Raw genomic sequence first — 22,281 nt, 5'->3', positions numbered from 1 at the left:
GCTCTGCATTCATTCACGCCTCCCAGTCTCAAATGGTATGCTGGCTGCCCCAAGATGCCATTATGGGACAACCTACCCAACACTTACCACTTCATCTCCTGTGACTCCCTGGCTCAGGAGAAGGATTTTGATGACAAGGCCCTCCCCTGGCTCAAATTCTTGAGCCTCAAAGCTCTTTGGGACCCTGACTGTTGTGAGGCCAAGACAACGCTTTGGGCTCAGATTTTCTTTTCTTTTGAGAGAGGATCTCATGTAGCCCAGGCTAGCTTCTAATTTGTTTCATACCCAATGACCCCAAACTTTTGATCTTCCTGCCTCTAACTTCCTGAGTGCTAGGATTACAGGCGCGAACCACCACACCTCATTTTAGGTTGTGTTACAGTTTGAACTCAGGGCCTGAAGCATGCAAGGCAAATGCTCTACCTGTGGACTACAGTCTACTCCCATCCTGCCGGCTTGGCAGGGTTATTCTGTTTGGTTCTCTGGAAGACCCATCATTAGGAGCCTGGTTCTTCCAGGATGGTCTTCCCATCAGGCAAAGCCCATCGCTGGAGGAGGAAGCCCATGGTAGTGGTATCTAGCACAAGGGCCTGCAGGAGTGGACTGGTTGGTAGGTTCCTTTTGTTCATGTCTCCCCCATCAGGCACCTTAGTAGAGAGTCCATGACTCCTCTTCAACTTACTTGATCTACGGATGGAAGCACTGAGGGCCGTCGTCACAGTATTGCTAAGTCCTGGACCCGATGGCAGCTTGTCCCTGGCTCCAGGATTGTGAGTCCCTGACCTCCTCCTCCCTGGGCTAACTGGAGGTAAAGCTGAGACTTTTTCTTGCCTGCATAATCTTACCTACCAGGTTTCTAAGTATTCAGTTTTGTGTTAGGCACTTGGATGGTATTTTTTTTTCAAAGTGTGGTCTAGGGACCTAATAGTATCACATTTAATCTCTTGCAAAAGGAAAAGTAACTCACCATTTTACATAGAAGGGGCTTTGGGTTTGGAAATATGAAGTAGCAGATTCTCAGGGCTGTGGAGCCAGGATTTAACTCTGACCATGTCGCTCTGCCTTGGCTCCTACTTACAGCAATCCTCTAGGGGCTGTAGCTCCCAGACTCTGTGGACATTAATGGAAAAAACGTTTTTCTCTCCGCCTAACCAAAAAAAAAAAAAAATGCCTGGATGAGGGTGCTGGGAGGAGGCCTCCCCGTGGATCAGGATTGAGTGGGCGGACTGCTGCCCAGTCCCTTGGAGAGAAGTCCCGGGTTACAGGAAGTCAGGCGGAGACAGGGGGATACAGGCCAAGGACATGCTGTGGGCAGACATCCCTGGACGCCTTTCCAGGCCAGGACCAGTGTCACTGAGAACTCAGGCCCTGGAAGGAGGGGCCTGAAACTAAAGAAGCCAAACTTTCCATGAGCCACCAGCAAAAAAAAAAAAAAACAGTGTTAAAAACGGCACACCACAATCCTGAAAGCTGAATAACCCAGGACCCATGGTATTCCCAGGGGCCTACAGCTCTCTTAATGCCAGACAGTTGTCCCCAGAGCCACCAGAGAACTGTGTTCTGTTTGCCACTCCACTGTGCATAACTGAGAAAGGCCAGTGGTGTCCAAGGTTGGTCCTGGAGGCCTTCAACCGACAGATGTATGCCTCTGCTTGTGTTGGAGACTCACAGCATTCCCCCTCCCACCCCCTCAGCCCCACTGAGGTTCCTACTGAAGAACTGTGGCTATCCCTTTACAGGGAAAGAGCCTGAAGCTTGGAGAGGCATAGCGACTTCCTTTGATCGCATGGCTCAGGCAGGCAGAGCTGAGAACAGGCCAAGCCTGTGGCCGAGGAGCCAGAATACCCTGTCACATCCTAGGTCCGAGGAGCATGAGATAAGAATCTCGGTGGCATAGAAATAGAATATGCTGTCTCGGAAGGACATGAGCGCCACAGACATTAAGGCTTGGCTGTCTGAACTCACCAGATGTGGGGCTGAGTCAGACCCAGGAGTCACATGTGGCTGGGAATTGAGGAAAGCTCATGTAGTTGGCTAGGAGTCTGATGGCACAGGATCAGGGTGGAGGCATGGTGTAAGCAGAGGATAGCCTGGGTCTGTGTGGGCACAGGCAGAGATGAATTTCCTGGGCTGGCAGAGGGCAGCAGGAGTGGGGGGGCTACTGATGACCTGCTAAGGTAACCAATGTGCCACCCTCCCCCTCCTCTCTGCTGGTCTTGGGACTGTGGTTATTTTTAACCCGACTGAAGAAGAGACATTTGCCCCACCCCATCTAGGTTGCTAGCCAGAGAGAATAAGCTAGCCGTGGCTGCAGAGAGTCAGCAGCCTTTTCCAGTACCCAGGAGGACACTCACTCTAACAAACTCTAGGGCAGAAGTGCAGGGCCCCAGAGCATCCTCTACCACATCCCTGCCAGACTGACATGCTGCCTCTTCGTGCTCCCCAAGAGCACAAAGTTCAGAGATGCATGGGTGCAGAGATCAGCCGAGGCTAGAAGCAGATGACCCAGTAGGAACGGAGACTAGGCCTGGCCTTGCTCCAGCACGGTCCTGGGAGATTCTGGTAAGTGCCCAAACGTTCTCTGAGCTGCTCAGCCCTGAGTCTGCAGAGCTCAGAACCTGCATCCAAAATCCACACCACCAGGTACTCTTTGGAAGCGAGGACACACATCTACCTTCTGAGAGCAGCGAGGACACACTGCAACTAGGCTACCTGCTGGGACACGGCATAAGTCTCAAGATCAAGACCACGACAGATATTGTTCCTGTTCCACTTCCCATACCCGTCCTCCCTCTTGTCCTGCCAGTACCCACTAAGGATCACTTCCTTGTCCTCCCACTCATACCAAAATTATTGCTCGCCTTGCCTTCCTACCTGGTTCTATGGACCGTTGGGGTTTTACCCAACCGGTACCTTCTAGATTCCAGGCAGGGGTCCTTCCTATTGTGGAGAGAGTCAGTGTCCCCTTTGGTTTACACCCTATGCTGTAATGGAGCCCTCCAGATGGGACCTCTGGTTCCCAGTTAGCTCCCCAACCTGGCTGGCGTCTACCCAAGTCTGTTGTGACTCAGAGAGATCTGAAATCAGTGAAGGGCTGGGGCGGGGCAGATGGGAGGTGGTACAAGCTAAGGGAGAGTGTGGCTCAACAGGAAGCGCAGTCAGAGAACATGGGAGCAGAAAAGGCATTCGGGGCTAGAGACTGAGCGGAGTTAACACAAGGACTTGCGAATCCAGGGCCTGGGCTGGAGAGCAGGGTCAGGAAGGTGGAGAAATCGGGTGTGCGAAGGAAAGTCGAAGTACTGAGGTTGCAGTCACAAAACTGGGGTGTCCCATAACCTTCTGACTCTCCCACCTCGTACTGCAATTTGAGAAAAGTGAGGTCTCAGCTCGAAGTCCTCCAGTCTCATGCCTTGGTCACCAGCTGCAGCCGTGACTAGGTGCCCAAGACAAGGCCCTCAACCCCGAGTGAGAAGAGTGAATCAGCTCTCCATGTGGGTGTGGCAAGAAGGCTGCAGGCCAGGGCACCCCGCCCCCCCCCCCCACTGCCGTCGCCAGAAAGTGGAGGCTGTACCTGGTGTGGAAAGGGGAGCCTGCCTTGGGAAAAAGGGGTGCCACATTAACCCTTTCCCACTTGCAGTACCAACAAAGGGGTGGGCGGGCCTGGCCCTTTGTAAAGGGAAATGTATTAATACCCAAGGACAGCCACCTTCCTTTCTTCCCCATCAAAGCCTTGCAGATACCTGGGTCTGCATTAGAAAGGCTCAGGGCTCTTTCATGTCTTAAGGCCCTGTGGGAAGGGGCTGAGAACACCAGGAGATTCTTCTGCTTAGCAAACCCTAAGACCGATCCATCAGCTCCAGCCCTACTTTGAGGGTGGTGGAGGATGTTGTCATGACCCTGCTGTCTTCCCCAATTTGGGTAAGTCTCTCTCCTCTGGGGCTCCATTTGTCTTGATGTAAAATGGGGAGACTGAGCATTTTTAGGGGCTCAGCATTTATCCACAGAAACATGACAAAGCAAACACCAGAAGTCAGGGTTGCAAGACACAGGTGGCCAGCCTTGGGCTCCTCCTCTGTCCAGTGGGAGCTGTCACATACTCTGTGATGCCCACTGTGCCTCCCCCAGTAGCAAAGAGTCAGATAAGGAGGGTGACCTCATTTGGTATTTATTGACAATCAGCCAGCAGAACACGAATGGGCTGGGGAGATGCCAGGAGAATGGTGGGCACAGGGGTCACTGACTATGCTGCATGAAGGTGCCCTGCTCTGCTGGGAAATGTAATGTCAGGACAGACTCCTGGTGGCCACACCTGCATGCCATCTCTCAGGGACCCAGGATGGAGGCTTCCCCCATGTCAGATGCCCTGCAGCATCAGGACAGATGTTCTATGGGAACATCTCTGAGTCTTGGGTGTCTTTGTCATTGGAAATCACAGGGACAGGGGAGCAGGGTCCTGACTGTGGCCTGCATTCCGATTTCCATGGCTGGTGTTCCTCGGGCCTCCTGCCAGCCCCAGGCACAAAGTCCACAGGGTGAAGGGTGGGCTCTGCCTGCTTACTCCCACCCAAACCTCTCACCTGTCCTTCACAAGCCTCCCATCTCCATACCTGTCCCTAATCCACACTAAACAGACCTAAAATGATACGCAGCGCCATGCAAGCCCCCTCCCACCCCACCTTGCTGGCTCCCCCTCCCTGCTATTCCTCACTCCCTCTCATAACCTGTGAGAATCGCTATCTCCAGCCATTCTTGGTCTCTGCTCTGGCAGGTTGGCCTCCTCCCGGCTCCGGGACAGCTCTGACCCATAAGCCCTCCCTCCAGTCTGTTCTGCAATCCATCACATCCGCCAGCCCCCTAGGTTTCCACCTCTTCTGGGAAACTTGGCCTTAACACAGGAACCCACAGAGATTTTTTTTCTGCCCAATTCATTTCCTAACTCTATATTCAGGACCTTGGAACCCTCCAGGCTTCTCACTTCCTGGAACCCCAGGTTTAAAGTCGGCTTGTATGGAAATATGTCTTGTCAAAATGTCTGAACAAAGATATCAAATATGTCCCCGCTGCCCCAGGAGAAAGGGAATTGGCTGGCTGGAGGCTTGGGAACAAGTCCTCTTGGCCATGTGACCTTGGACCAGCTCTTCCATCCCCGTCTTCAACATATCCCTCTGCAAAGTGAGGGCTGAGCTGGACCATTTCAGCATTGAACGGACTACATGGTGTGTGTGTGTCCATCTTGATAAAGGTCGCAGGAGAGGCAGAGGCCACAAAGAGGGACTTACACTGGGGACTGGCACTGATGTAGTAACCTCCAACTGCCTTTCAGAATCCCAACAGGCATAGCTCTCCCCTGCAAGGCCGCGGCCAGCCCTCCTGTTTGGTGGTCCCCAGTGTCACATCATGGACTCTTCCTCCTCCTCTGCGATCTCACGGTCCACCTCAATGGCCGTATTCTCGAAGCTGGTGATGCCTCCGTATTTGCGCATGTGCACCATCAGTGGCTTTGGTGATTGGCTCCCAGCCAGTGTGGCCACATACATTCCTGTCCGGTTCTCTTCCAGGGATGGGCCCCAGTCTATGGCAGGCCGACTGGCCTGCTGAAGCCGCTGTGGCAGAAGCAATGACAATGGGCGTTGAGTGTTTTCCATGACCAGGTACCCAACAAAGACCTGCCTGTGCCCAGTGGGAATCTGCTCTGCCACTTCTGGACTGGTGGCACCAAGGAACCATCTGTAAACTCCACACTGGGACATTGTAAAGAGGATATAACTAATGGATGCTGGGAACAACATGGCTTCCGAGGTTATGAGACAAGATGCACACACGCCCTGACAAGCATCTAAGGGTAGACTCAGGAGCCCACCCTATCTCCCTTCTGCTGAAAGCCAAATTCAGACTTGCTGGGGGCTTTTATTAAAGAAGTGGAAGCCCGAACAGAGGCAGAGCTGAGATGACCTCTTTGGACACTTCTCAGAATCCAGTGTCCAAGAAGGAGGGAACTGATAATGCCTCCAATTCCAGATCCCCTTCGTCCTCTGCCTATCCTGTACCTTGAGAAAAAGAAGGGGACCACTGACAACTGATGAAGCTCACGGGGTGCAGATTCCAAGGGTACAGTCTGTGAAAGGTTCTTGGTCTAGTGCCAAGGTCACTGGCACTCAGATCGTGGTGGCACTCATTGGGCTGTTAGAGCCAGCTCCTCGCAAACTTGCCAATGGTTTCTCCTCTTTCTAGGAATGAAATCTGAATGTTTGCCATGATCTCTGTGACCCGTCCTGCCTACCTTCCTGGACTGATTGGTTTTTGCCAACTTGACACAAACCAAATAAATCCTTTCCACCCCAACTTGTTTTTGGTCATGCTGTGGTATACATGTTGTGTGTGTGTGTTTCAGTTTACTTTTACTTTTAAATACATATATGCACATGTGTCTGTGTGTAGGTATGTACATGTCAGTGCACGTGTCTGGGGAGACCAGAAGAAAGTATCACACCTCTTAGAGCTGGAGCTACAGACAGTTGTGAGTTACCTGATATGGGAATTGAACTCGGGTCCTCTGCAAGAGCAAGTGAGTGCTCTTAACCACTGAGCCATCTCTCCAGCCCCAAGTTGTGGTATTTTAAGGACAACAATAGAAAGCAAAGTAAGCTACTCTACCACCTCGGACCTGTTGCTCTCCTTCCGTTAAGTGTTCCAGTCACATGGGCCTCTTTGCTGGCCTCAGACATGCCAGCTGTCCTTCCGTCATGGCCTTTGTCTCTGTTGCCCGCTGCAGGAGTGCTCTCTTCTACATCACCTTGTCCATCTTGGCATCTCTCTCTGACTCTGACTGCCCTAGCTAAAATAGCACCTTTTATCACTCTATTTCTGTATTCTGCTTTTCAGTTTGCTTGTTCTTTGGAGGAGTAGTGCTTAGCCAGCACTACCAAGTCCTTAATACAAGGTCCCCGAGAGCAAGGATTTAGATGTGTCTGCACACACAAAAAGAAGTCCAAGCCGTGGTTCCTTAGCGTCAGCTGTGGGGCTGTCCCGTACATGGGAGGGTGCTAACCACAATCCCAGCCTATAGTCCTTTCAGTTACCCTCCATAGCCACGAACAATACCACTGGAAACTGCTCAGGGAAAAACCACCCTCTATGGGAACTCCTGGACTGGAATTGAGCACTTGAGCACATAGCACGCCCAAGCTCTGTGCTAGGTGTTGACCCTTTTACACTTTGTGGTACCTGTTTGGTTGGAAGCACCCAATAAAAGGGTCGTTCACAGCCCACCCTCTCTGCCCCCACAGATACCATCTGAAAGTTAAAGCTCAGAGAAGTCACTTAAGTTGCCCAAAGTCACACAGGCGGGAAGAGATGGCACTGGGATTTGAACCTGGATAGGTGCCATCCTGAACTTTTCTAATGCTCTTCTCCCCTGTTCCTTAGTCTGACTGGCTCCTTTTCTCCTCACAGCAGCCTTATCGGCAGTCATCCCTGTCCTTATGGAGAAGGAAAGACTAGAGGAATCTTGAATAAGGCCGTTGGTGCTGTTGGGACTCTGCTCATTGGAGGACTCCAGACTCATAATGGCCAGGGTGCCCCAGGCTCAGAGACGGGCAGAATCCTCTTGTGGTCATACAGCATATCTGCTGGTCCACGGTGGGTTGCTATCTGTCTCTTTCGAGCCCTGTTGGCTCTTGTGCCAATTGCTCTCTTTAATATAATCATTCTGTCCTAGTACCTATAAACCCAGCAGGGATCCTGGACACAGAACAAGGGGGACAGCCTACCTTTTGGGGTCCTTCAATGTTGTTCATTGGCTCTGGTCTCCAAGTTCATGTCCTGACCCCTACACTATCATCAGTGGTCTTTGGATTCATTCTTCTCTTCAGTTCCAACACCAAGGCCCCATGTGATATGAGGTTCAGATCATGAGCCCAGTCCCAAGTGAATCTAGACCACATGAGCCTCTGCAGGCTCTGAATAATATGTCAGTACAGATTTTTTTTTTTAAACACTGAGGGCCCGGACACAGGGTCGGAAAACTGTGGGTAGGCAGGAAAGGCAGACTCACCTCCCAGAGTGAGCCCTCCTCTCGAAGTACAGCCACCAGCATGCCAGCTGGGATCATGAGGCAGGAGAGCAGGCCCATCAGGATGCCTAGCAGTTCAGCCCAGGCAGGGAAGCGATAGCTGCCGTACTCCGAGGGCTGGTACTTGACGATGCTGTATACCAGCAAGGCCTGCAGTGTGGAGACTCCAGCATCACTGGTCCTCAACGGGACCCAGAATATGGCATGGCCTGGGTCTGGGTCTGGACACCTAAAGGCCTGAGAGAGCCTAACTGGGACTTACCCATGATCCTAAGCTGTACCGGAACTGAAGATGATCCATCTCTAGGCCCTTTGCTAGACCTGGGCTATTGGCCAGCTCCAAGCTGACTCAGTATGAAAGTTTGTGACAGCCCAGGTCAGACCTATCCTAAATCTTGAGACAGCCTTTCTCCCAGTTGCTCCCACCCTATGACCAGCAAAACATACTACTGAGACCCCCCTCCCAAGGTCCTAGGAATTAGCAAAGTCCCATCCACTTGCCAGAACAGCTCAGCTCAGAAAACTGGGGCTTGGAGGGGAATGTGTAGGCTAGATCCTTATGATTACTCCACAGCCCTGGTAGAGGGTCCCTCAGAGCTGGGGCATCCCAGCTGGACTAAACGCAAAGGGACCTGCCCTTGACCTTGGGACCCCAGCCAACCACCTTCCCTCCCACCCCTGGTTACCAGGAGTGTGGCTGGGGACAGAAACAGCCAGCAAGCCCTGAAGTAGAGGCCTGGCTTGAACCCCAGCATCATGTGAATGTCTCGGCAGAACCTCTGGATGCCTGTACAGGGGAGGAGAAGGAGTGTCCTCATGATGGGTCCCACTGGTACCTGGGACCCCCTCCTCCACGCCTGTTTCCCTTGCCTGACCGCTAGCACAGGGCCCACACCCTGTTCTCTCTGAGGCGTGTCAGCCTGCCTCCCCTGGCCCTTCTCACCATATACCCTGGTGACGGCGAGGCACGTGGTGATCACCACCACCATGAGTCCGAAGCTGGCGCTGTAGTCATCCAGAAGGACCAGCCAGTACATGCCCCCCTAGAACACAAAGCACAGCACTGGGTCCAGCCTCGGTCTCCTTCTCTGCTGCAGCCCATCTCCTTAGTAGTAGGCGAGTGCGAAGCAGCTAGAGCGCTGGATCTCCTAACGGAACCCATTTATGGATGAGGAAAAATGGGTTCAGAGAGGGAAATTCACTTGTCTGGGGTCACTCAGCACATGCACGTTTGAAGTTTAAAGCAGGTCTTTCATATTTACTCCAGAGTCAGAACTCAACCACAGACCAAGGTGCCTGCCACAAGAAACAGCCTGGTAGGACCTGGAGCAACTACTGCAGCAAGCACTGCCCTGCCCAGCTCCCCGAGCTTGTGCGCCCCCTGCAGGTCACTCACATCGGTGGTAAGGATCAGCCCCATCAGGTACATGGCTACACAGATGAGGCCCGAGAACACCGCCTTCTTGGGCCGCAGGTAGTATGGGAATTCATCCGTAACTGCGGTCACTATGGTCTCTAGAAAGGCAAACTGCAAAGGGTATTGAGGTCAGCGTTCTACCCACACACATAACAGCGCCCACTCCCATGGGCGAGGCTCACCTGGCTATCCAGGCCAAGAGTCAGAAGCATGAAGAAGAAGAGGAAGGACCAGAAAGGTGATAGGGGCAGCATAGTCATGGCCTGTGGGTAGACAACAAAGGCCAGGCCAGGGCCTGGGCCCAGAACGTGCAGGGTCAGCAGCCTGAAGGACACAGTATGCATTCAAATACACAGGTGGCTTGTGTCCCTGTGGGACTGCTCTCATTTACCCCACCCAAGTCCAGAGAAAAACACTAACTGAACACTAACATTCACACCTGGTTTCCAGGAGTCGGCTGGCACACCACAGGTGCCCAGTGCATTGGGACTCTTGACTATAAATTAGCGGTCATGCACAAACACACACAGAAACCAAATGTAGCCCCTAATAAGAATACAAGTCTGCACACACTCCTTTGTACAGAGAATCCCACCAGTACACATACTTACACTCATCCACTGACACAAGACACGCGGATTCACAGGTCACTGGCAACTTAGGTTCACTTCCACACATACATCTCAACACAGCATGTGACTTGTATGGGCAAACAAGACCCGAAAGATAAGACAGCTTCATACAGAAACTCTCTGGCCTCCAGAACACTGTTTCATATTCTTGCATACCCATGCATCTACACACGGATGCCCCCACACACGTGCATGCATGCGCGCACTTCCACACACATGTGCGCGCGTGCACAGCTACCCCCTATCTCGCCAGTCTGTGTTGATAGCATGCTCTGTGGCCCAGCCACCAGTCACTCAACCGAACCCCCAAATGCTACCCCCACCTACCTGCTTTGGCCACTTGGTCCACAGGCACACCCAGCTCCTGAGACATGTAGCCCAGCACCGAGAAGATAGCGAAGCCAGCCAGGATACTGGTGATGGCATTGCCCAGAGTAACAATGAACGTGTCTCTGCCGGGAGAGTCCAAACCCAAGCCAGGGTGAGCCGGCCACAACCTTAACCCAAGAGAGCCTCCTGGGCAACCGTCCTCCTGAGTTTGGCCCCTGGCACTGGGAAGCTTGCAGGCACTGACCTGTAGATGTTCTGGTGGAATGTGTTGTAGGAGGCAAAGGTGAGGAGACCCCCAAAACCCACTCCCAGGGAGTAAAAGATCTGAAGAGCAGCTTCAATCCACACCTGTGCCAAGGAAAGAGGGACAGGGAAGGCAGGGAGGGCCCAGGAGAAGACGAGGAGAGTGAGGATGAGAGAGAGGTTCAGGAGTGAGGAGTAGCCAGAGTCACAGTGAGGGCCAGGAGCAGATTCAGCCCCAGCACTTACGATGCAGGACATGGGCAAGTCCTTCCCCTTTTCTGGGACTCAGTTTACCACTCAGGGTCTAGCAGATGGTCTCTAAGCCTGGTCCAGTCTTGAAGAAAGGTGTGACTAATGTAGAGTTGGCAGCAGATTGGAGCTGAACACAGGCCCGTGTAACCACTTTACTCCCTACTGGGAGTCAGAGGGATCTGAACTGGGACCATCTTTCATCCTGGACAAGCCCTGTTACCTCTCTGCGCTCCCTTTCTGTGGCGAAGGACCTAGAATAGTGCCTGCCTCGTGGGGAGGCACGGTGAGGGTTAAATCACTATGAAAGTAGAGAAGTCTCAGGTACAGTCAACGGTCAACAGTGTCAGCTGTCAGAATCATGCTGTGGTTATCATTGGTACAAAGTTCCCACTCGGGCTTTGGAACCAGACAGATCTGAATGGAACCCCAGCTATGAGACCTTATGCCCAGCACTAATTCTTGTAAACGTCTCTCTCTCTCTCTCTCTCTCTCTCTCTCTCTCTCTCTCTCTCTGTGTGTGTGTGTGTGTGTGTGTGTGTGTGTGTGTGTGTGACTGCGTCATAGGATTTTAAAGAATAAACGAGGAGACACCAGAAGGGCTGGTACAGTGCTGCTGCTGGAGGCTCCCCCTTGGAGGGTTCCCACCCCTGCCCCCTCTCCTTTCAAGCTCCCCGCTCACCTTGGAAGACAATAGGTGGTGGAACTGGGGGGTGAGATAGAACTGGATGCCCTTCCAGGCCCCGGGAAGGGTCACTCCTCGCACTAACAGCATGAGCAGGATGAGGTAGGGAAAGGTGGCCGTGAAATACACCACCTGGAAGAGGGCAGGCGGGAGTGGCAGAGGACTCTGGACAGCTCTGCCTGACCCAGACTTCATCCCGGACACCCACCTTTTCAACTTTTGGTGGTCCTGAGCCAGGAACAGCCACCATGCTGGTCCTGCTCCCTCCATCACCAGCCCAGTGTTGCTACCCTGCTCCCAAGGCCCCCCAGTCTTGTTTCTACCACTTTCCCGATACAGGCTAGCACCACTGGTGGCGAGTCTCCCCCTCCTGTGCCTAGTCGGTACCCCTGTAAGCCACCGGACACCCCCAACTTCTTGAACATCTAGTCAGCCACTTCTCTATCTCATCTTCTGCTCATGGTGGTCCCTCCTCGCTAACACTTTCTACCCTATATTGTATAGTGATGTCCTCTTGCTTAGCCAAAATCATTTATGGGCTTTGACAAGCAGCCTATTGCCCTTCTCTCTGCCCACCACCTGCCGTGCCTACTGGTTGTATCTAGTTTGTCTTCACCTGCTAAGGGTAGTCCAACTTTCCCTACAAGGGATTCACTTCATGTCCAGCAGCAGGGGCAGGCTCATGAACAGGCCAAGCCAAACAGATAATCCTTTCCTGTCACAAAGATTGGGTATGGGGTGGGCGGGTAAGTTTCGGTAAGCCTGCCTTACCCAGTAAGGTAAGTTGTACAAGATCTACAGACTGGAGAAGCGGGCGGAGGAAGGTTTCAATGAGAGAGGGGTCGGAGGAGCATACTGCGGGAACCCCATGGAACCCCATGGAACCCCAGACCTACCCACACCAAAGTTATTCCCCACGGGGGGAGGGGGTGCTTTCCAATTAGTGTAACATCTGGGTACAGATCACCTGGTACTCCAAGAGGTTTGATCTATAAACCCATCCCATAAGCATTCCACAAACCCTCACTGAATCCTCAAATTGCCAAGCTCTGGGCAAGGACGCCAATTTGAATAACCTATGGGTATTGCCCAAAGTAGGCACCTAGGCTAGAGAAGCAGGGAGGCCCAGGGTCCCTTTTAACCTCCATGCCCTCTTTCAAGCAGAGCCCTTCCCAGGTACTCTCTTCCGCTCACTGGGTGAATTCTATCACCTTCTCAACCTTGGCCAGCACCCTACTTCCTCTCCAGCCCCTGAATTTTAGCCCCCAGCCTCCCAAGCCTCACCTTGCCCGAGGACTTCACCCCTTTGAGAATACAGAGGAACACGATGACCCAGGCCAGCAGCAGGCAGAGGCAGAGGTTCCAGCGAATCTCCCCAGGTTGCCCGATGCCCTGGCTGCCCTGAATGTGCAGGACATAGCGACTGTGGGAGACAATAATCCGAGAGTCCTCTGGTCACCCTGCCACCCTCCATAAGTATGTGGGGGGGGGAGCCATGTCCAGTAGCTTCCCCCCTCCCATATGATGCTTTGGAAATCCCACTCATTTTTTCTCAGACTGGCTGAGCCCAGCTAGCCTCTACCTCTCCTCACCTCCTTTGGGGAGCAAATAGCAGGTGTAAGCTTCATGGATCTGGTATTTGCACACATATACACACATGTGTATACATTTACATACAAAAATGTACTCCATTCAGGAGCCTGGCCATGGCTATGCCCCTTTGAGACATGGTTCAGGTTGGGTAGACCCACTTCCAAGGCTCCAAGGCCCACAATCCCTCTCTTTGCTCTTTGGCTCTTTATGGTAGCAGCTCTCTCTAGTGTTTCTCGTGTCCTCTCCCTTCACGTGAATCCCCTGACCCTCTACAAAGCCTTTCCATTAAACTCCCTTCAACTAACCCTTCTGGCAGTGCCATCTGCCCCCTGCCTATACCTCTCCTAATGTGATCAGCTTTGGTACCGCCGCAGAGACCCTTGGCAGTCACAACAACCATGTCAAGTTCTTAAGTTTTGCATGGTATATCAAAACTCATAGGTCACACTTTAGCAGCTATGGGCCCTCTGGCTGGCCCGGAAATGGACAAATGAGTGGACCATACAGGTTCAGCGAGCTGGGAGAGGGAACATTTTAAGGCATGAACCTATTGGGGGAACCCTTGTGAGTGATCCTGTGCAGGGGGAGGAGTACTATTCACCCAGGGTCTGGGCTCCTCTAGAACATCCTGGAACAAGATCTGAGAGTCAGAAATCCTTAGTATCACCATTGCCGCTACTGAGCAAGCTTCTGGCCCTTGTTTCTTGGCTAGGATAGGCTAATGAGCCCCGTTTTCCCGAAGCCAACATTCCAGGGCTCATGAGTGCCTGGCACTGGGATGATAGCTTTATCCATGTTGCCTATTTAAACCTCCCAGGCAACCTTCATCTCGCCTCTGCTCTTACACTAATCGGAGCTAGTTCTAACTCCGTAGGACCCAGGCTCTACGGTAAGTGCTTTACCAAATGACATAGTAGTGAATTCAATAAATGCTCATTCAAAGAATGGATACATGAGAGAGTGACTAAACAGACAAAGGTCCGATGAAGCCGGTGTGGTTATCACACCCCCCCCTCCACTGCAGCAGTGGAAGAAACTGAGACTATAACATGTCACTTTTGACAATAAACGCCACTCTCAATAATAAACGGGCACCTGCTAACCTCTCACCCTGGAGCTAGACCACAGTATTCATGCACGCTTTCCCCCAATCTGCACAGTCACCTTCTGAATTAGGCACGACAGCTGTCCTCTTCTAAAAGTAGCTGGCCAGGTAAGGAGCCTCCACAGGCTGGCACAGCCCCCACCCCGCCCACCCTCAGGGGCTACCCAAGTTCCACCGACCTCCAGTACTCCTCGCTGGGGCTGACGGTACTGCTGAGGTTAAGGGGCAGCACCCCGTTGCCATCCCTGGGGCCTCTGTGCTCCAGGCAGCGTTCTGTATTCCACCAGTTGCCACAGTGCTCCCAGGGCAGGTTGCTGGTGAGGGAGGCGAAGAGGTAGAAGAGGACGTAGGCGATGATCATGTTGTAGTAGATGGCCACCAGGCCTACGATGAGCAGCATGGCCGCACCGGCACCTGGGGCAGGGGAGGGACAGTGTCACCTCTCGGCTAGAGCCTGAGAGGAAGGCAACTTCTCCCCCAGGGCTCCTGCTCGCTCAACAAAGCCAGGAATCACTGCGGCCTTACCTTTGAAGAGGGGGCTGATTTTCCAGACAGCCAGGGGTCCCAGGCTGGAGAACTGGCCCAGGGAGAGCTCAAGAAAGAAGAGGGGGATGCCGCAGATGGCCAGCATGAGGAAGTAGGGAACAAGGAAGGCCCCTGCAGAGAGGTAGCAGATGGGGGTGGGAATCAGGTGAACTCCCCCCAAAGGCCCCACCACTGTCCCTTGACAGCAGCTACCTACCATCCACCTGTGGTGGATGGAGCACATCTCCCAAGAGTCACTGAGGCCAGGGAAGCTAGTGGGTATTTACACATTCCTGTAGCTAGAGAGCCCAGGAGTGGCTGGGCACAGAGCAGATGCTGCAGAAGCACCTGCTGAGTGAGTGAATACGTGAAGAGTGGATGAATGAGTTATCTTGCCAAGAATGCCAGCTCTGCACCTCCAGAATCGGCTCCAGTGGTCCCTTCCTCATGAAAGCTGCCTCAGCCGCGCTGGCTGACACCTGAGATTTCATGGGCCCTGCAGTTTCCTGGGCCTGGCATCCTTCCCCTTCTCTTCGCACATAGACAGCCACCTCCTTCAGACAGCTGCCTACTACCAGCTGGCTCTGGAAGGGCTGGAGTCATACAGCTAGCCCTCTGCCCTCCCTCCTGAAGAGATGTGGGTAAATATCCCAAGTCACGCCCATCACTTTCCTTGCAGTTCTGTATATGGATTCATTCAGGTGATTTTTTTGTTGTTGTTGTTGTTTTTGAGACAGGGTGTCCCTGTAGCTTTGGGGCCTGTCCTGGAACTCGTTCTGTAGACCAGCCTGGCCTCGAACTCACAGAGATCCACCTGCCTCTAGCTCCTGAGTGCTGGGATTAAAGGCATGCACCACCACTACCTGGTAGTGATTTGAGAGGTTCTAGATGGCTAAACCCTCCAGAGCAGAGTCATCCCAGAAGTGTCTATGTCTGGGCTCCCCACCCCAACTTCATGGATGAGGGATGCTTGTCTGAGGAAAAAGTGAGAACAACACACAGAAAGGATAGGGGAGCAGGGAGTGGGGGAGGGAGTCTTGGAGGCTGGTGGTGGGCTCACGATTTTGCTTGCTCTAGTGTTACCTGGGTTTCTCTTTGCCAACACACACTTCTTAACAAGTTTAGGAGCGGGATTTGGAGCTATAGTAAGAGCACATAGCCCTGGAAAAGACGGTTGGAAGGTTGAATCTGCATCATGTGACCTTGAACAAATAACTTGGCCTCTCTAGACCCCAAACACCTCAGTATTTCCAAGGTGTCTACCTAGAAGGGTTGTTATCAGGGCATGAGGCAGGCACCAAGCCCAGGACCTAGCCCTAGCCATTGTTGATGAGGCTTAGAATGTTAACCTGATGGAGAATCAAGGACAAAGGGAATTACTTGTAAAATAGCATAGGTCTTGTGTCTGCAATCTGAATGGAAAGAACCAGGAGAGGAGACACTGAAGATTCTAGAGTGGGAATGGTGGGTGGGGCAGGGCCTTGGAGGAGGCATGGGAGAGGACAGGAGCCAATGCAAAGCATGTGAGTAGTGACTGCGGGTACTACACTTTACGCTGTGAGCTAGTGGGCAGCTCCTCCTGCCCACCAAAGAGCCTGGGAAGCATAAGGCCTCACGGAGGAAACCTGGGTATCATCCTGGGGATGGCAAGGCAGGAGGAGGGGCTTGGTGATGAAAGGGACAGGCAGAGTAAGCTCCTTCCTTCTAAGTTTACTTCAAAGGTCACCCTATAGCTCCCCCAACACACCAAGTCTTGGTCTGTCACCCCAGCTACTCCCAAGAGGTCCCCAGGCTCATACCGCCTCCATTGGTGTAGGCTCGGTAGGGAAACCGCCAGACATTTCCCAAGCCCACGCAGTAGCCGATACAAGACAGCAAGAAGTCCAGTTTGCCCGTCCAGTTGCCCCTGTCTGCTGCAAAGTCCACATCCAAGTCCACATCACCTTGATCGCTGGGAGTCATCAGCAGGTCTGGGGTGACAGGCTGCCGGGAAAAGGAAGCAAAACAAAGAGGGAGGAGGATGAGGTCAGAGTGGAGCTGGGAACCCAAGCCCAGACTGTGGAATTGGACAGGGCTGCGTGGGAGATGCTCTATCAGTTCAGATAATCAAGTGGTTTCACCTGGATGCAAGAGGGTCTAGTTTGGAGATCTTCAGGGACCAGCAGGGTAGCTCAGGCCTTAGGAAACTGTCTGGCTTCATCCTGGCCAGCAGAAACAGGTCAAGGATGATCCAATTTTAATATCATGGCCCGCGATGGTCTTTGTGACAGTCACCGTGTGTCAGTGGTCACAGCACTAAACATTCTGCTCACATCACCTGAGCCAACTACTCATCCACACTGCATTCGGAGCATGAGGAAAGCCGAGGCTCCAGGAGGGGTCATGACCTACCTGAGGCTTTTGCCTGATTGGCTGTTAAGAGAGCCACATCTGGCACCCAGCACTCATGAGGCTAAGGGCCCGGTCTTTACCCACATGGAGGTTATCTCCATCCGGATACTGGGACACCCAAGGACAGGTGGGCAGACTGTAATGTGTTTGAAAGGAGGCTCCAGGGGGACAGAGAAGAAACCAGGGTACCCTTGGGACGGGAGGCAAAGGACTTGACTGAATGTGGGTTCCCTGAAGAAGGCATTCTGTCTTGTGGCTCAGAGAGCCTAGCAGGGATTGTGGGTTTTGCCTGCACTCAGAAAGAAACCTCTTATGCTCCGTCTCAGAGAGTCAGAGTCCAACTGTCATTAATGGAGAGGAAAACGCAGAAAAGAATGAGGTCAAGTGTCCTGACTGTCTTCTTCCATGATCCACTGTGGTTGGCGCGGCCCCCTAGGTACTCTCCCTGTGGCTGGGGCTAAGAGGCGGAGGTCAGCTCCAGACGCTTGGGAACGTGGCTCCAAAGAACGCAAGCTGGCCTGCTTGTGAGTTATTCTGGTCTGGGCATCTTGGCCCCAAAGAATGTAAGCTGGCCTGCTTGTGAGTTATTCTGGCTTTAGTACCTGAAGGAAGCTCCGAGGTACCGGGAGGACCACCTGAAATTGAGGGAGTAACTCCCAGGAAGGAACGTGGGAGGGGGTCAGAAGATGGCAGCCCACATTGCCTCTTTGCTTTTGAAACTCCCTAGTGCCCAGGAGAATGGAAATACAAAGCAGACCAATTGGTAAATATCCAGCTACGGTGTGTACCACAGGAGAAAAGCACATGCCCTCAGCTTTCTATCCTGGGAAATCCTGGGAACCAGGACACTGATTCTGGCCTATGCTCTATGTTAATACACTGTGTGACCATAGTCTTCTGAGCCTCAGTTTCCCCATCTAGACAGTGTGGAGATTGGGGAGATCATTGTTTCCAGAAACATATCCTTTGAGATGCTCATAGGCATTCTGTGGAAGGACTCTCTAGTCAAAAGCTGGGTTACACAATTTAAAATGTATATCTTTACTTGCAGGACCGGACAGCTTATTTAATGGGCCAGGCCATTCCACACAGGGACTAGAATGCAATGTTCCTAATTTCTGTTTAAGAAAAGGGTCTCAAGTGCTGGTACTTGTGAATCTAGGCAGTGTCAGGGAGCCAAGGTCTTTCCTAGAGGCTCACAATGACTGGTGGCCAGGTAAGAGCCTCCTCAGGGACTCAACCAAGCCACAGACTAGAGGAGTTTTCTTCCTAAAGACTTTCCACCCAAAATAGGTAGTGACAGAGGAGGCGTCACCGGGCACTGACCACATGAACATTACTGATGAAAGGAGAGCCAGGGTGTGGCTCAGTGGGGAGCATCTGTCCTCATATGCCAGGCCTGGCTTCCATCCCTGGAAGGAGAATAGAGGTGAACGGAGTATCACACAGCGGGAGATGTCTGCTATAGTGTCAGGCTGGACAGGGGATCCTGTGGCTGCACTGGAATTGCAGGGTTGGGGTGACTCAGTGACAGTGGTGTGACCATGGCAGCGAGCGTGTTTGTGGTTAGGCAACGGTGTCAGGGACGGCCTGGCATGATTGTGGGTGACGGTGACAGACAAAATGAAAAAGGTGCTTTAAAACTAAGATCCGTAAATGCTGGAGTGGCGGTTTTCCGCTGTGGCCTAGGACAGGCTGTGGTGAGGGTGACAGCAACTCCCAGGCTTAGCTGAGCTCCTCCCTCCCCACCCTCCCCTGCTCTCAGGCTGCCTCTCTAGTTGTGAGAATCAGCCTTTGGGGACCCTCAGGCTTGTACAGGAAGCCTAAGAGGGAGTTGGTGTCAGCCAGCCACCCCTGTCACTAGGGTGCAAGGTAGGCCTGTCACCTACAGACACCCTGTCCCTTTCGGGTGGGCTGACAGGAGGTCCCAGTAACGAGGCTCTTCTGATCCCCTCAGAGACGCTGCCCTTTCCACACTCACAGAGCAGTCCGATCCGTTTCCATGGCGACGAGAGTTCTAAGAGCAGAAGGCTGCCAACTGGTCCCCCACCTCCCCCAATCAGAAGGAAGCTTGCTCCTATTCTAGGGCCAGGGGATGGGGGGTCCCCCAAAGCTGAGCCAATCAGGACCCTACATGAAGCCCTAGCCTCACCATCAGGTGAATCTCAGGAGGCTTTGGGGATGGTCCAGAAGCTGCAGACAGCAGCCAAGAAAATGGGGCAGGGCCAGAACCTACCTGGCTGGCTTTCCTTTTCCACCTGGTTGGGAGCTCCCGCTCCCCACTCTGGATCATTCGGGAACACACTTCTGAACAGGCACCTGCACCCCCTCTTTTAGGAACCAACAGATATGGGTCCCCACTCCCAGACATCAGGAGAAGGGGGCTAGGAGAGGGAGTACTGCCAAGCCCGGGGTGGGGGGGTCTTCTACCGTCTTGGAAAAACAAAAGGCACCCGGGAATCCCACTTCACTGCAGAAAGCAGAATCAGAGTTCCAGAAAGGAAAGGGAGGGGCCCAAGGTCAAATGGCAAGTCAAGGGCAGAGCTCTCCTAAGACCAGATCCCCACCCCAGCCCAGCCAGCTGCTACTCTGCTGACCCTTGGCAGTGCCCACAAATGCCCTCTTCTCTCTGAGTCATCGTTGGGGGGGGTCAGCTCTGTTCTGCTTGGTCTAGGTAGCTTCTACTTCCAGGTAAGTCGTGAAGCACTTCCTTCTGTGCCTCAGCTGCTCCATCTATAAAATGGGCTAGTGGAGTCTAGTGCGTGGCTCAAGGAGAAGAGGCTGGAGAAGCTCCTATGGGGCACTCAGCAAGAGCTTCCTATCACGTGTGGCTGTGACAGAGAGGGGAAGAGGTTCTAGTGGGAAGGAAGAGCAAAGAAGAGAGAGAGAGAACCCTGCGGGGGGTGGAGACAAGAACCAGTATGATCCAAGACCACGAACGGCTTTAAGAAGTGACTCCTGTCAGCCAATGGAAATGACCCAACTATCCCAGTGTTCCCAGGCCTGAGAGCATAAGGACAGAAATCGTGAATGAAGGTGTGTGTGTGTGTGTGTGTGTGCATGTGTGTGTGCGCGTGTGTGTGTGCTGTGATAACAGCAGCCAACCCAGGTGAAGTCTTTTCCGTTGTAGCGGCCCCTTCCCGTTTATAGCATCTCCACATCTCACACAACCCAGTGGGTGAGGGGTTGTTTTCTCCACACCAGAGATGACTGGGCTGGAGAATGAACCTGACCAGTCACCACCTAGTGGCATCTTCCGAAGCGGTACTCAGGAGTTCTCTTACCCTGTCTAGGACTGACTCTTTAAAGCTAGTCGCCAGAAAACTTACCTCAGTAGTCCCCCTCCCCCACAAACAACTGGGAGGTCCAGCATGGCAAAGTGGAGAGATCGAGGTCTGCCTGACATCTCTCCCGCTACCCTACCTCCTAATTTTAGGTGCCCAGATCCAACCCTTGCCTCCCTTGAATCCCGATCACGGACTGCCTGGGGTCTCCGCAGGCGAGAGGTCGTCTCAGCAGGAAAGGGAAGGCTGCAGTGAAAACGGACAAGGGAGGCGGCAGAGGGACCCGGCCCGAGTCCTTAGGACTGAAGTGGGTGTGCTGGAAGCTGACAGAGGCCCTTGGGTATACACAGCGTGTCCAGGAGAGGCCAGGGCGGGATACTACCCCAGAAGAGCTCTGTAGCACCTAACGCCCCCACCTTGTCAGGCCCTGAACAGATGGAGAACTGGAAGAGAGGGCGGTACCTGACCCCAGCCACCCATCCGAGCCCCCTGGGGCTGCAGACACCTGTTTGCAGATGGAGCACAGTGAATCTGGACCCTAGCTCTACACCGCGACCCACCAGGGGAGATCGTGACCCCGCCCCTCCCGGTAATCCATCTTGGGAGGAGGTTCTCAAGCCTTGCGGTGGTGGGGGGGGGTGGCATCTCTTTGGCCCGTCGATCCTCCCAGCCTCAGGCAGGTGCGCTCCGCCCTCTTGCCCTACCTTGCGGAGGTGAGCTCCCTGGAGCTTCTTCATTTTGGAGAACTGGCGCTGGTGCTTGCTGGAGCGCAGAGAGCCAGCGAGGCGGGCGGAGCGCTGGTCCTACCGCTGCGCCTTTGCCCCCCGCGGCTCCCGCGCACCGGCTGAGGAGGGCGCAGGCGCTGCCGTGAGGTCGCTGCGGGCGTGGGGCGCTGCGAACGCCCTGACTCTCTGCTCAGCGCCCTACGCCGGGGAGACACCCAGACAGATCCGATGACGGACAGACGGCGGCGGGGGGATGCGCGCGCCCCCGCACGCAGAGATGCGGATTGGAGCGGCCAGAGCGGGTGGGGAGGGGGGTGCGTGACAGAAACCATCGGCAGCAGCTACAGTCTCCTGCGTGACCTTGGGCAAGTGACTGCCTTCTCCGGGCCTCTTTTTCATTAGTTGGGCGAGCAGAGACGCAGGCAGAGTGCTCCTGAACACTGAACACTAATATTCATGTATGGAGTCCTAGCACACTCTATCTTCTTTGCTGATGACCTTAAGTTTCTTACTTTACACTTTACGAGGCTGTAAGGAACTCAGGGAGGCCAAACAAAACAACCAGCATGGAGCTGCCACACAGTAGGCTCGCAACTAAAGCTGCTTGTTACTGACTGACTGTTGCTTCCAGTAGTCTATCAGTAGCTTAAAATGATTCAGTACCTTAAAATGATCCTAGCCTCATCTCGTTTTCTCAACCAAGAGAGGCCGGTTTTAGTTCTTCTATTTCACAGGTGAGGGAATTAAAGGACAGGTAAATTAGTTACTCCAGGCCACACAGTGTATGACATCAACGACAGAGGCAGGCTTCATAGACTTCCCGTAGACATAGCGGCCCTCAGCACCACTCCTCTTCGTGGGATGAAAGTGCACTTGGGAGGTTTGGGGGAGGAAAAGGACAGGTAGATCTCACCATGTTGTGGTGGCGTGTGATGTAATGATAAACCAAGTTCCTGTCTACCAGCACTATGGCCCCAGGGCCACGTGTTTCATCTGTGACTAGGTCCATCAGCCAGCAGATATCTGGCTGA

The 22,281-nt window shown here is 53.3% G+C and overlaps 1 protein-coding gene and 1 long non-coding RNA gene across 2 annotated transcripts; one reads left to right on the top strand and one right to left on the bottom strand.

The window, feature by feature from the left end:
- Positions 1 to 4,149: 4,149 nt before the first annotated feature.
- Slc6a7 (solute carrier family 6 member 7) lies at positions 4,150 to 21,697 on the bottom strand. The gene is made up of 14 exons (XM_048419494.3): positions 21,230 to 21,697; positions 16,650 to 16,833; positions 14,851 to 14,982; positions 14,505 to 14,739; positions 12,912 to 13,050; positions 11,625 to 11,759; positions 10,695 to 10,798; positions 10,448 to 10,572; positions 9,671 to 9,783; positions 9,468 to 9,599; positions 9,015 to 9,114; positions 8,758 to 8,858; positions 8,054 to 8,221; positions 4,150 to 5,603 (listed from the first exon to the last, which is right to left on the bottom strand). Exons 1-14 carry the CDS (start codon positions 21,260 to 21,262, stop codon positions 5,391 to 5,393), a joined length of 1,914 nt encoding a protein of 637 aa, XP_048275451.1. The 5' UTR covers positions 21,263 to 21,697; the 3' UTR covers positions 4,150 to 5,390.
- On the top strand, positions 19,286 to 21,101 carry LOC125390471 (uncharacterized). Its single transcript, XR_007228753.2, has 3 exons — positions 19,286 to 19,399; positions 20,678 to 20,865; positions 20,950 to 21,101. It is a non-coding gene; the product is annotated as an uncharacterized LOC125390471 (long non-coding RNA).
- Positions 21,698 to 22,281: the final 584 nt, after the last annotated feature.

The sequence above is a fragment of the Myodes glareolus genome, chromosome 13, assembly GCF_982192425.1.
Source record: "Myodes glareolus chromosome 13, mMyoGla1.1, whole genome shotgun sequence".
Lineage (NCBI taxonomy): Eukaryota > Metazoa > Chordata > Mammalia > Rodentia > Cricetidae > Myodes > Myodes glareolus.
The sequence above is the reverse complement of the archived record's forward strand: the minus strand, read 5'-3'. Positions and strand labels throughout refer to the sequence as shown.